We start from the raw sequence: 14,623 nt of genomic DNA, 5'->3' as shown, positions 1-14,623 counted from the left end.
CAATGTAAAGCAAACAAAAGCCAAAAAGTGAAGGAAGGACACAGCTAAAAATAAAAAAAATAAAAAAGAATTTGCATGCACTGATCATCCACTACTAAGTCTGAGAGCCACGCAGCATCCCATCTGGATTAACAGCATCAGTTGCAAATGTCATCATAAAAAAAAGGGAATTAAAATATATACAAAAAAATTATTTGGCTACCATACATAATATATGGATATGTTTACTAACGCTTTCAACTAGCGCTGGTAAACTTAATTTATCGAGTTTATAATGATACTGGATGCTGTTTAACCTTAAAGGAGGAAACTGAGCCTGATGATGCAAACAGACTTTCATATTCAAGTTGATGTTGTTTAACACATGTATTTCCTAAGAAATTAACCCATGTTTGTTTTGACTTTAGTTTCAGTAATAAATATATATATATATATATATACACACGTACACAAAGATTACAAAAAATTGTTATAAAGTCAATCACATTTTCCTATAAATACACACACACACACACACGTGTTTTTTTACAAATATATATACACAAGTAAAAATATTCTGTCCATTCGCTTTTTTTTTTAGATGCAATTAAAGTTTTTAGTTTTATTTTACAGAATTTTGGGTGCCTTGGCTACTAGAATTTGTACAACCTCATATCTATAGTCATACCTGTGCACACACACACACATACTATAGACAATTAAAATATCAATACAATAGACAATATTAAAAAGTATATATTTTTATAAATAATTACTGGAGTTACTGGATTATTCTTTAATAGGAACAAATAATTCTGCTCTCTGATGTAACCCCCGCCTTTTTGTATTTTGTGCATATCTTTTATTTTTGCATAGATAGTTGTGTGTGTGTATATATATATATATATATATATATATATATATATATATATATATATATACTGTACTTATATTTATTACGTAAGGTGCTGTTCTATCTATATATATATATATATATATATATATATATATATATATATATATATATATTAAAAATACACACACACACACATGTATTTATTTATATATATATATATATATATATATATATATATATATATATATATATATATACACACAAATATAGATAGAGAGAGAGAGCACACACATTGATAGCACCCTATATAATATATATATATATATATATATAGTATTTTTTTTATTTTATTTATTCTCCTTATTAAATATAATAAGGAGAAAGTCAGAGTATGTAATCCAGCTACTGAAATGTGGGAATGTAAATAATTATTATACAGATTTTAATAATGATTTTATACATAGTATACATTACCACATTTCAGTAGCTGGATTACATACTCTGACTTTCAAAAAGGGAACAGAAGCAACACAGGTAGATGTGGTAGAAAAAAACTAAAGGGGAAATATACTCTTTATCTGGCATGGCCTATCACTATTCAAAGAGTACACATTTTTACTGAGAAAAGGTATGTCTGATCACTTTGAATCAGCACTTTCTAAAGGTTATGTCAAGCTGGGAAATTAATATTGCAGATTTTTTTTCATCGCAAGCATGTAATGTGACACGTTCTTGTTCTTTAGCCATAGATAATTTCATGCTCCCTCTGGATGGGGAATGGGCGAGAAGTGAAAAAAAAAAACATCAGCCCCCTCTTGAACATGACGCGCAGTCGCAGCACTACAAAGTTGTTGTTGCTGCTGCAGTATTACTTTTTGCATTATTTATATTGCCTTTGTGTGTGTGTGTGTGTATGTATGTATGTATGTATAATAAGCAACAGTTGATCTCCACATGATTAAATAGGTCCTGAGTGCACATTGTAAAGAATATCCAGCAAATAAACATGAAAGTCGTCAGGGTGGCACACACCGGTATTTAAAAGAACACAAATAATCTAAGGATACATTATATATATATATATATATATATATATATATATATATATATATATATATATACACACACACACAAGTAAACACACAGGGAGGTACAGGTATATACTATAACTGCAGGGGCTTACTTCTACAACTTTACTAAGTTGGTTCCCTTTATCAACCACTGAACGTGCAAAAGGGGTGATTTCCATGGATCCAGTTTTTTTTTATACATATTTCATTTTTTTTAGACTGAAGCATAGTAGTGTTAATCTCTTACAAGTGCATTATTAATCACATCATACGCCTATTTCTTACTGATCTATCTGGCTGCAAAAGGGTTAACGTCCCCCAACTGGCCACTCACATCTTGTTTTCTGGGTCAAAAATGTTCAGTGAGCGTTTATACTGACTCTCTTTAGGCATATAAAAATCCTTCAACTAGCCCGAGACGGTCCTTCTAGCTTCCCCTACGGACACCTCGCTCAGTGGAGAAGTTCATTACATTTTATGATCTTCCCAAGTCTGTCCTGCTTATAAGACTCGCAGAAGGCCACAAATCTGGCAGACCATCACGTATGCCATTAGACATTACTACTAAATGAATGCCATTCAAGCACTCTGCTCACACTGACGATATTTATGGGTGGCTGGCAGCTGTCGATGTACCTTTTTTCAGTGGCAAGTCCTGCATTCAGAAAATCAAAAAATGAAAACATTTAGATTTTATTGGATAGATCTGAAAAGGACGAAAGGATGCCAAGGTAGTGCCAGGAAGCGGATTTTTATCCTAGTTGATACATGGATCTTTAAATATCCCAAATGTACAGGCTGAAGGTGTTACCTGAATGAACAAACTGTCTCGGAAATCCATCCATAATTTCTACGCTGGGTACTAATGGGTGTCAGAAAGTGATTTTCAACAAGAAAATCCAGTGTTTTTCAGAGACTGATGAAGCTGTTCCAGCTTCTATGACAAACTAACAAATATTTCTAATTTTCTCAGATCAAAAATACTAATGAAGCAATCTTGGGCTTTGCCAGTGTGTATTCCACTGAGGATAAAAACTTACATTAAGGCTCAGGCTTGTTGACAAAAGAATGGGGGGGAAAGAAAAAACTACAGCCATACGCAATCATATGTTCACGTGCATTGATTTTTATGCCTATGGCTAACTGAGAAATCCACAGCCTGTTTATTTAATTCCAAAAAAGGTCATTTCTCATCTACATGCAACAAACACTGGTCGAGCAGGCGTAATCTCCTTGGCCTCCCCCCCTGATTTCCAAGAAAAATTAATCAAAAACAAATAAACAGCAAAGGGATTCTGGGCAGGTTAACTCTTCAAATCCCCCATAAAAAGCAATTCTAAAACCCTGTGATTCTACAAGGTAATATTTTAGGCAAAAAAAAAAAATTACAGGGTAAAAAAAGTGCCAAAGCCTGCTACCTTGTGGTTACCGTTAGCAAAGCACAAACATAAATAACACTTGATAACTACTGGGTAATTTTACACCAATTCTTGGCAATAAGGAAAGAAAAGAGAACTACATCTACGAGTCTGCGAAACAAGTAGGGATAAATGTATCGTCAACACCAACGTACTTGTTATCTGCCGGCTTATTCAATACCCGCTGGCTGATGTGATCGTTAAAATAAACAGAACCGTGAAGTGGGAATAAAAAAACAAGTCGTTCTCTGATCTAGGATTTTTCGAGAGATTTGCTTTGTATCATTGCTATTTAAAAAGAAAAAACAGCAATATGACCAGCACACTCCAATGTCATGACCCCGATCATTTTCAATAGCTAATAAGGTAAAGTTTCTGTGTTAGTATTAAATAGAAAGCCTGGCCACCCTCAGTGACATTAAACAGACTGACGCCATGAAGGATAAAAATAAACACCTGAACTGCAGCATTGTTTATAGGCACCGAATCAGCTGCTCCCACTGTTAATTCACAGTCCCTAGACAGCCGGACAGTATTGCAATGTGTGAATTACACCGGTGTAATCTATTGGCACTTCCGCTCAGTGGATCAGACTTGATTTTACATCATGGCAAAAATGATGATGCAAAAAAAAAAAAGAGATCACACGACAGTTCTGAATTGCTGTTCTGTTTACTAATGTCATGGCTGGCCGCTGTGCATTCTTTTGTGTGCTAAGAAGACCCTTTTTACACATTCTTCTGCTCATTCATAATGTAATAGGCATGTCTTTCTCCATTTAAATATTTCCTTTTGTTAAATTTTACTGTCACTTTCAGAAGCTAGGACAACACGGGACAATTGTAGCCATCAGCTATATCATCCATGACTATAGTTTTACCCTGTCTAATCGAGGAAGATCTGGGATTTGAAACCTTATTTACAGTACTGATTAGGTTCATCACACATACGGAATAAACCTGCGATTATTTAAATTGTTATCATTTCTGCTTTAGGTGACGACCTATCCTTAGGGAGCTGTACAATATATTTCAAAAGCTTTAACATTCTATATTGAAATATGAAATTTATCATCAGTTGGAAACTGTCATGCAAAGACTATCCACGCAAAAGAAAGCACAACTTATTAGAATTAATTTATTTTATAATGTATATACTTATGACAAAAAATAATTTGCAAATATTTTTTTATAATGCTACATCGTCACAATGGGACCTTTACAACAAAACTTTCCCCCAATATGATTTTCTACTTTCTTCTGAAACCAGGAACTGCGTGTTTCAGAGATCCAAGTTATTAAATGAAAACAGTTTAGTTATAAAGAATGTGGTGTGAGCATAAAGAAAACTCCTGAATTATTAAAGGAACTTGTGGTTTATTGTAAACCGTGGAAGTGTTTGGAAGATCAGGTCAATGTGTATTCTTCCAGCAGAAAGCAGCAATTAGAGAGATAGATTTGGGGGTTTTAAAAAAACCCTCTCCGCACACAGAAATTGACGGTGATTGATTAGGTGTGCCAGCAATTAATATATATATTGTAGTCATTTGATTCGCTACAATGTATCAGTGACAAGCTCAACACTGAAACTGACACCCTTAATAGGTTCTGGTGATTTGACACCCTTGAAATCCCCTGGATTATTTAATGATCACTTTTTTTTTTCAAGAAATAAATAATTTCAACAAAGCAAATTTCCAGAATGCCCATTTTTCTTCTCCACAGCTGTTCGGGCCAGTTGTGCCACCCTTTCTTAAAAAAGACTATGCACCTGGGTATCCATTACATTGTCTTATAGATTGTAGGATATTAATGATCTAGCAGCTGTTTAAAAGGCTTGGGTCAACTATGGTCACAGTAACACCTCGTAATATTTATTCAAACTGCTCTTAATGTAATTGCAAAAAAAAAAAAGGATGCATTTTAAATATCTTAAGGGATGCACAGCGAACTTATCTAATAAACACCTGGCAAAGGATACAATAGATTTAGACAATGCATTGTACATGAATCAATGCACTGGGTAAATATTAATTTTGTCACTGTTAAATACAAACAAAAATATATATTTGCTTAGTTTAAAAAAAATTATATATTTATATATATTTAAATAAAGGGGTCGGTTTTAACTGATATAATCATGCCATATATACTGTAACATACAACTTAATAAAAATGTGAGTATTAACCTACACAAAAAGTATTCTATATTATGGCAATATAAAGCTACTATTTAACTGGAATAAAACATATGCTGCTGCCAATAATACAGCTGCCTTAAAACTAAGCCTAAGAAAGCCCCATTGCAAAACCCTTCTTTTTAGTATTCTTTCTATAATTATAGACCTGACCTGGGCAACTCAGTCAAAATGCAGATATCTTTAACAGTGAATTTCGCAGTTAATTAATGATTTGATTTGGTGTCAAGATTTCAGTATTGATCTTGCGATGGGGGTCTGGGCAGATTTCAGAGAGGGAAAAAAAAATAGCTCTGGTGATGGTCTCAGTGGAAATACATGTCCCTGTTTGCCTCCTACAGCCTCAGCAGACATAGGGCTTAGCAGTTCTAGCTATTTCTGATCACAGCACACATGCAAAACAAAAAAAAAATGTATTTCGATGTCTAATATTAACTTGGCATTCCTGTTTAACCTAATAAAAATCACAGAGCTGCTACACAGCTGTCCTTCCCAATATTCAAGGGCTAAATGATGACATACACATAAAGGGAGATGGGTTTGCGGTGGTGAGCTGTGACCCCCTTCCTCATTCAGTACATACAACACACCAACTGAACGTAAACAAATGATCAATAGGGTTTTTTTTTTTTTGCACCAGTTTGTGTTAAGAAAACAAAGATGGCGTCACCCAGCTCCATGTTTAGCGTGGACACACAGGGTTGTAATGCCATCCATGGTTCAGGGTTTATAATTCAGAAAGGTTAAGACTCCTACCTGTTTTTTCTTTGATTTCACATAGAACACTGAAGAGCGCTGGCTTCATCCTATGACAGTTCAGTGCATGCTTTCTGGAAAAAAATGATTTACAAGAACAGTATTACCATAAAGCAATTCATAACAGTCGTTTAAACTACATAGAACTGTCCAATATAATTTTGTATGATGCACAATGGAAAAGCATAAATTAAAGGCATGCACTGTACACCTTTAAAACAATCAATAAAAGGCATCAGTAGGGGAAATGGACACCTATGTGATTGAGCACTACCATAAAACTATAATACAAATTGTGATTATTAATGCTATCCATTGAAAACAAAAATGTGATCTATTGGTCATGGGAAGTTAATTAATTGGGATCAACTTGTTTGGAAAGATTGCAGCTCGACCCCAAAGTGTAGGAAAATAAAAACGAAAGGGAAGCTGGAAGTTGCGCTCTCTCTATAAAGGGTTTTACAATTTGTAATGTTTACGCACATGTCAGATTAGCCTGCTATTATAGTAAATATAAATCAACACTTGTCTGCAATAAACTGCTTCAATCCACATCAAAACTGATTTATTAAAAGGGGCCAACTTTTACACAGCAATATATTTTCCCAACACTGACTTTTTTTTTTCCTTTGTACTCTGTTTTCTGCAGATACATCTCCTAAAAGGCTCCTGCAAACATTTATACAACAAAAAAAGAAAAAAAAAAAAGTGTCTGTTTTTCAAAGTATTGTGTTTCACAAAATGTACGGCAGATGGATTTGCTAATGTTAGATAATAAAAATGGGCACAGCCACATAAAACAAAAGGCAGCTCCAAATCTGCGCACGTTTTTCGTTTTTTTTTTTTTTCGTTTTTTACAAAGACCACTAAAGCGCGCCTGCTGTTTACAAATCATGCAAACAAGTTGTCGGGAATAAAACAACAAATGGTCGGGTAGAAAATTATACATTTATTGGCCGACTCTTTCCTTTACAGGGGGGAGTTTGCATCACAGATTATTGCTACTTGGATGGGAGCTGAGTGATCCTGAATGCTTGAACTATAAATAATAGCCTATATAGGGACTTGGACCAGATAAAGGGTCTCCCCTGTCTCAAGAGGAGCCTCCAGTGATCTGTGCTGCTGCCTTTATGGGCATCACTTTGACAATATATGAACCAATAAATGAGTGTGAATGGACCTGTGTGGTCCCTTCCCTGCTCTATGTATTTATAATGATTGCTTTTTCTACATAGGGCTGTTTTCTATCTTCTGAGTAAAGAAGCAGATTAAGAGTTGGCTGGAGGAGTCCTGAAAGCTGCATGTAAAGGACACCCTGGGATCAGATCTACACAAGGCTATTGCTGCAAGGTTTGTTGACATCCGCTGAAGGCATCATGTCATTCCCATTGCTAGAAGGAGCCTCCAGCTGCATCGCAGCCTCATTGCTACCCAAACATGTGTTGGCTTATTTGACAAACTGCCTGCATTGAGAAGTTGTTCACTCCAGGATGTACAGGAGTGATGAGCTGCTGTGATGTGTGGGGAGGGAAAGTGTGATGCTGTGTGTGTGTGTGCTTTTTTTATTGCAGTGGAAACCAACTTTGCTTGTGCCTCATCCAGGCTCTGATCAGTGATGGTCATGATCTGATGCAGGATGTCACCGATGTCCTGCTTCCTGCCATCCCCGTCAGTCCCATCGTGTACATGTGGTGGAGGCAAAGTCATCCCCCCTTGTACTGAGTGACCAGCCATGTTCACCCCGGCCAAAGTCTGCAACATCCTGGTCGGATCGTCCATACTCCTTTTTGATCAATTGAAAAACCGACTGTAAGGGGAGACCTCACAGTCAGGGGTAGCACTGCTGGGCCCCGCACATCAACAATGGCAATTGTCCGAGCCAAGCCTCACACTCCGATTCTCCCTTTTCTTTTTGTTGCCAACTTGCAATCGAGGAGTTAGAGCAGATCTTCACTCCATCAATTCAGATCATCAGTCCAGCACATCAGATCCCAGCCTCACACTTACAACCAAGGAGTTAGAACAGATCTTCACTCCATCAGATCGTCAAAAAAACAAAAACATAAAGTAACACAAGACCGGAGCACCCCTGCTGATGATGCTTTTAATCACAGGATTGTCTTTGTGCAGAGATCAGAGTTTTATTCCAGAGACAAAAGCGGTTCTGGGGGTCTCATGTAAAAAGGGACAGTCCTGGATCTAGTGTTCAGATACACAAGGCCAGTGACCAGTTCATCCCATCAGGATCATACAATCAACACAAAAAGCCATGCGGTGCTCTGCAACATGGTGTCAGATGTCATCAGGCTGAGCTGTCATCTTCTTCTTCTGATCGTTTTATTCCATGGGAAGGCGACCTCACCACAAACCCGTGCCTTGGCTTCCACTCTTTCCTCAACACCTGGACAGCTCTTGATCAAGAGGATTGATTTTCAAAGATCAAGTTTATTGATGAGTGATTTTATCCATTTAGTGCAAAAAAAAAAAAGCAGAATAAAAATAAATGTTCAAATGACCCCCCCCCCCCCTTAAGTTTAGATCAAAGAAGTAACAATGATTTTCCCCCTTGAAGGGCAATGTAACAATGTTGCAAATGATTTCCTCCTTATTAAAAACGAGATCAGGAAAGGTAACCTTGTTCCAATTATGTCCCCCTTAGGATGTATGGTATCTGACAAAGTAGCTATGTTAATATGGACGTGACAAAAGATTTCCCCCTTAATATGTCAGGGATCTGACAAAGTAACAGTGTAACGATTTATTTACTTCTTAGGGATCAGAAAAAAGTAACAATGTTCGAATGATCCTCCCCTTAAGATTAGGGATATCTGACAATGCAGCTATGTGGCAACTGACTTCTAGGGATCAGAAAAAGTAACAATCTTCAAATGGCCCCCTTCTTAGCATTAAAGAAAAACGTAACAATGTTGCATTGATTTCCCTCTTGTTAAAATGAGTTTTAGAAAAGGTAACAATGTTACAATCTCCTCTTTCCGATAAGAAAGATTTGACAGTTAGCAACTGAGCCCCCCTTCGTTAAAATCAGTGGCAATGTTCAGCTGACCTCCCCCTTAAGAGCAAAGGGATCAGTGCTGCAATTGATTTCTTGAGGAATAGAACAGGAACAATGTTGCAAATGATTCCTCCTTTAGATTTGGGAGATCTGACAGTTAGCAAAGTTAAAATCAGGGAGACAAAGTAATAACGTTCGGGTGATTCCCCTTTAAGATAAAAGGGATCAGTGCTGCAATTGATCTCCTCCTTCGAGATCAGGAAAAAGTAACAATATTGCAAACGATTTCCTTCTTCAGATTTAGGGAGATCTGACAGTTCGTAAATGACCCCCCTTTTTTAAAATGAGCGATGTTAAGACAATCCCCCCACCTTAAAATTTTAAAGGGATCAGTCCTGCAATTAATTTCCTTGGAGATCAGAAAAAATTAACAATGTTGCAAATGATTCCTCTTCAGATTAGGGAGATCTGAGTTAGCTAATAAGGCCCCCTCCCTTCCTTAAAATGAAAGGGATCAAAAGTAACAATGTTCTAATGAACCCCAACTAAGATTAAAGGGATCAGCACTGCGATTGATAAAAAAAAAGTAATTGTTGCAAATGGTTCCTTTTTTACGATTAGGGAAATCTGACAGTTAGCAAATGACCCCCCCTTCTTTAAAATTAGTAATAATGTTCCCCCCTTAATATTAAAGAGATCAGTGTTGCAATTAATTTACTTGGAGATTAGAAAAAAAAGTAACTGTGGCAAATGAATCCTCTTTCAGGTAAGGGAGATCTGACAGTTGGCAAATGAGCCCCCCTGGCAAATGATTCCTCCTAAAGGTTTGTTATCTGACCAGTTAGGATCTGACAGGTAGCCGTTATAGCTCCCCCTTCCTTAAAATTAAAGGGATTAAAGTAACAATATTCAAATGAACCCCCTCCTTTAAAATAAAGAGATCAGTGCTGTAATTGATTTCCTCTGTGATCAGAAAAAAAAGTAACAATGTTGCAAATGATTCCTCTTCAGATTTAGAAAGATCTGACAGTAAGCAAATGAGCTCCCCCTTCCTTAAAATGAAAGGGATCAGTCCTGCAATTAATCGCCTCCTCAGATCAACAAAAGTAACAATGTTGCAAGTGATTTCTTAGGAAGATCTGACAGTTAGCAAATGAGCCCACCCCTTTCTTAAAATGAAAGGGATCAGTCCTGCAATTAATTTCCTCCTTGGATCGTAAAAAAAAGGATGAATGTTGCAAGTGATTTCTTGGGGAGATCTGACAGCTAGCAAATAAGCCCCCTCCCTAAAATGAAAGGGGTCAGTCCTGTATCTAATCGCCTCCTCTGATCAAGAAAAGTAACAATGTTGCAAGTGATTTCTTAAGGAGATCTGACAGCAAATGAGCCCCCCCTTTCTAAAAATGAAAGGGATCAGTCCTGCAATTAATTTCCTCCTTGGATGGAAAAAAAAAGTAAGAATGTTGCAAGTGATTTCTTAGGGAGATCTGACAGTTACCAAATGAGCCCACCCCTTTCTTAAAAAGTAAGGGATTGGTCCTGCAATTATTTCCCTCCTCCGATTGGAAAAAGTAAGAATGTTGCAAGTGTTTTTTTTTTTTTGGGGGGGGGGGGCAGCTAGCAAATGAGCCCTTCCTTAAAATGAAAGGGATCAGTCCTGCAAGTGATTTCTTAGGGAAGATTGCAAGCAAATGAGGCCCCCGCCTTTCTAAAAATGTAAGGGATCAGTCCTGCAATTAATTGCCTCCTCTGATCAAGAAAAGTAACAATGTTGCAAGTGATTTCTTATGGAGATCTGACAGCAAATGAGGCCACCCCCTTTCTAAAAAATGTAAAGGATCAGTCCTGCAAGTGATTTCCTGGGGAGATCTGACAGCAAATGAGGCCACCCCCTTTCTAAAAATGTAAGGGATCAGTCCTGCAAGTGATTTCCTGGGGAGATCTGACAGCAAATGAGGCCACCCCTTTCTAAAAATGGGATCAGTCCTGCAATTAATTTCCTCCTTGGATCAAAAAAAAAAAGTAAGAATGTTGCAAGTGATTTCTTAGGACAGTTACCAAATGAGCCCCCCCTTCCTCCTTTACATGTAAAGGGATCAAAGAGGCAATGTTCAAATCTTAAGTGATCAGAGCAAAGTGACAATGTTGCAATTGATTTCCTCGGAGATCAGAAAAAAAGAAAAGTAACAATGTTGCAAATCTTCAGATTTAGACGGGGATCTGACAGTTAGCAATGACTGTCCCACTCTCCCCAACACACTTTCAATGTGAAGGGTTGATGGTGACAATGTTGCAATGTGAGGAGATGAGAGCAGAGTGAAGAATGTTGCAATTGATGTCCTGTGGGGGGGAGATGAGGATTCTAATGATATCCTCCCGGTGATAATGGAAGAGATGAGGATAGAAGGGTGTTCTCCGGTGTGGAGTGATGATCAGGAAGTATTGGGGTTCTCCGGTGTGATCAGGAAGTATCGGGGTTCTCCGGTGTGATGATCAGGAAGTATTGGGGTTCTCCGGTGTGATGATCTGGAAGTATTGGGGCTCTCCGGTGTGCAGTGATGATCAGGAAGTATTGGGGTCCTCCGGTGTGATGATCAGGAAGTATTGGGGTTCTCCGGTGTGATGATCAGGAAGTATTGGGGTTCTCCTGTGTGGAGTGATGATACGGGCCGGGGGAATCAGGAAAGTATTGGGGTTCTCCGGTGTGGTGATCAGGAAGTATTGGGGTTCTCCGGTGTGATGATCAGGAAGTATTGGGGTTCTCCTGTGTGGAGTGATGATACGGGCCGGGGGAATCAGGAAAGTATTGGGGTTCTCCGGTGTGGTGATCAGGAAGTATTGGGGTTCTCCGGTGTGATGATCAGGAAAGTATCGGGGTTCCGGGATGTCCTCGGAGCGGCTGATGCTTTATTTTCCTGGGATTCTTCTTGTTGTTCTGCTGACTTGGTCCATCCTTCATCCTTCTCTCTCCTCCATCCCGGAGCTGCCAGTCTTCTCCTCCCGGGGAGGGATCGATCAATCAGAACTTGTGTCCCGGCTGGGGTAGGGGGGGGGCGGGGTACTGATATTGGGGTAAGGTGCCCGGATGATGAAGGCTGAGAGCGGCAATTAAAAAAAAAGTTTTCTCCGTGGTCGGCGGGTGATGAGGGAGAGATGGATGGGGGGCCGGTGCCGGGTCTTCCCGGGCGGAGGGGGGAAATTTATGGCTCCGGCGGCTTCTCTCTGGCTCTTTTTTTTTTTTCCTCTCTCGCTGCCGGCCCCGGTGACGGATTGACAGGCTGCCAACGCCACTCACTCACTGCGGACGTGTCAGACTTTGAAGGAGGGGAGGAAATAAAAAGGGAGACAAAATATAAATAATGGAGGCAGGCTCCTCCTCCCCGTGTATTGGGCCCCGGGAGGAGGAGGAGGAGGCGGCGACCAGCCTTTCCGGGAGGAGACTGTGGGGAGCAACGGAGCGCCGATGCGGTTGCTAAGGAAAGGACCTTGCCGCCGTTACTAAGGAGGGGGGGCGGCCAATCAGGATGGAGCTTTCCGGGACGGTGCGTCTAGCAGGGTAGGCTCGGGGAGGCTTGGTTGAGAGCACGCCCCTTTTTCCCGCCCGCCTTGTTACTTGCTATTGGCGGGTTCGAACGGTGACGCGCAGGAGGGGTGGGCGGGGACGGCGAGGGATGCTGGCTGGTCCTCGTCGCATTGCCATGGCAGCGGAGGATGAGGGATGTTGTGTGGAGCGGAGAGAGGGCAGCGATAGCATCCTATACACAGCAATGGACGGGAGGAATTCACAGAGACTCACACATCCCGGAGTGCTTAGAGATAAAAATCCATCTGGAGAATGAAGAATGAGACTAAAGTGTGCCAGCCATACACTATACAACCCGATCGTACACCTCAAGAGCACACCTTTCCTGCTACTATTTGTTTACAAGTTTAGATCAGTATTTTATTTTATAGAAAACGAATTATAATCCCCAAACATCATACTGTATATATAATATATATTTTTAGTAAAGTCCCCTAGGGAATAAAATGGCAGTCGTTGCAATGTTTTATGTCATGTGGTATTTGCGTAGCGACATCAGTGCCATCAATTATTTTGGGGGAAAAAATATAAAAATTAAATATATATACATAAAAAAAAAAAATAAGTGGTTTAATTAACCACTTGCCTCCTGGGTCAATTCTGACACTTCTCTCACATATGTACACATCAGTGTTGTTTTGCTAGAAAATTATTTATAACCCTCAAACATTATATATATATATTAGCAGAGACCCTAGGGAATAAAATGGCGACATCATATGACGGCGCCGCAGGTGCCTTTTATCGGCTCTCCTCACCTCACAGTGACAGAGTGTGAGGAGAGGGCAGCTGTTCAGCGGCATCTAATCACAGGGGAGACCAGGACAGGTCATCAGGGCACTGATCATTAGTGCCCTAATTACAGTAAAGCCCCAGCAGTGCCTAGCAGTGACACCAATCAGTGCCCATTAGTGATGTCAATCGGTGTCTGCTCATCAGTGCCGCCTATCCGCGCCCCTCAGGGCCACCAATCAGTGCCCATTAGCGCTGCCCATCGGTGTCTGCTCATCAGTGCCACCTATCAGGGCCACCAATCAGTGCCCATTAGTGTCTGCTCATCAGTGCCACCTGTCCGCGCCCATCAGTGCCACCAATTAGTGCCCATTAGTGTTGATCATCAGTGCCCTGATTACAGTAAAGCCCTAGCAGTGACACCAATCAGTGCCCATTAGTGATGACAATCAGTGTCTGCTCATCGGAGCTGCCCATCGGTGTCTGCTCATCAGTGCCGCCTATCTGCGCCCATCAGGGCCACCAATCAGTGCCCATTAGTGCTGCCCATCAGTGTCTGCTCATCAGTGCCCCCCATCAGTGCCACCTGTTTGCGCCCATCAGTGCCACCAGTCAGTGCCCATAAGTGCTGATCATCAGTGCCCTGATTACAGTAAAGCCCCAGCAGTGCCTAGCAGTGACACCAATCAGTACCCATTAGTGATGCCAATCAGTGTCTGCTCATCGGAACTGCCCATCGGTGTCTGCTCATCAGTGCTGCCTATCCGCGCCCATCAGGGCCACCAATCAGTGCCCATTAGTGTTGCCCATCGGTGTCTGTTCATCGGTGCTGCCTATCCGCGCCCATCAGGGCCACCAATCAGTGCCCATTAGTGCTGCCCATCAGTGTCTGCTCATCATTGCCACCTGTCCGCACCCATCAGTTCCCAATAGTGCCTGCCCATCAGTGCTACCTATCCGTACGGCCTATCAGTGCCATCTATCAGTGCCGCCTATCACTGCTCATCCGTACCGCATAT

At 40.1% G+C, this 14,623-nt stretch overlaps 1 protein-coding gene across 2 annotated transcripts in view; it reads right to left on the bottom strand.

Annotated features, from left to right (window-relative positions):
- LOC120913219 (pre-B-cell leukemia transcription factor 3) overlaps positions 1 to 12,667 on the bottom strand; it is a 284,479-nt gene extending 271,812 nt beyond the window's left edge. Inside the window, exons 1-2 of one of the 2 annotated variants that reach the window (XM_040323014.1) lie at positions 7,859 to 12,667; positions 6,277 to 6,350 (exon numbers count right to left, since the gene is read on the bottom strand). In XM_040323014.1, the coding sequence (XP_040178948.1) occupies positions 6,277 to 6,350; positions 7,859 to 8,055 (271 nt within the window). In that variant the 5' untranslated portion in view covers positions 8,056 to 12,667. The remainder of the gene's footprint in view (positions 1 to 6,276; positions 6,351 to 7,858) is intronic. The other variant, XM_040323015.1, reaches the window with a different exon arrangement.
- Positions 12,668 to 14,623: the final 1,956 nt, after the last annotated feature.

The sequence above is a fragment of the Rana temporaria genome, chromosome 9 (assembly GCF_905171775.1).
Source record: "Rana temporaria chromosome 9, aRanTem1.1, whole genome shotgun sequence".
NCBI lineage: Eukaryota > Metazoa > Chordata > Amphibia > Anura > Ranidae > Rana > Rana temporaria.
This window is presented reverse-complemented; position numbering and strand designations above follow the sequence as displayed.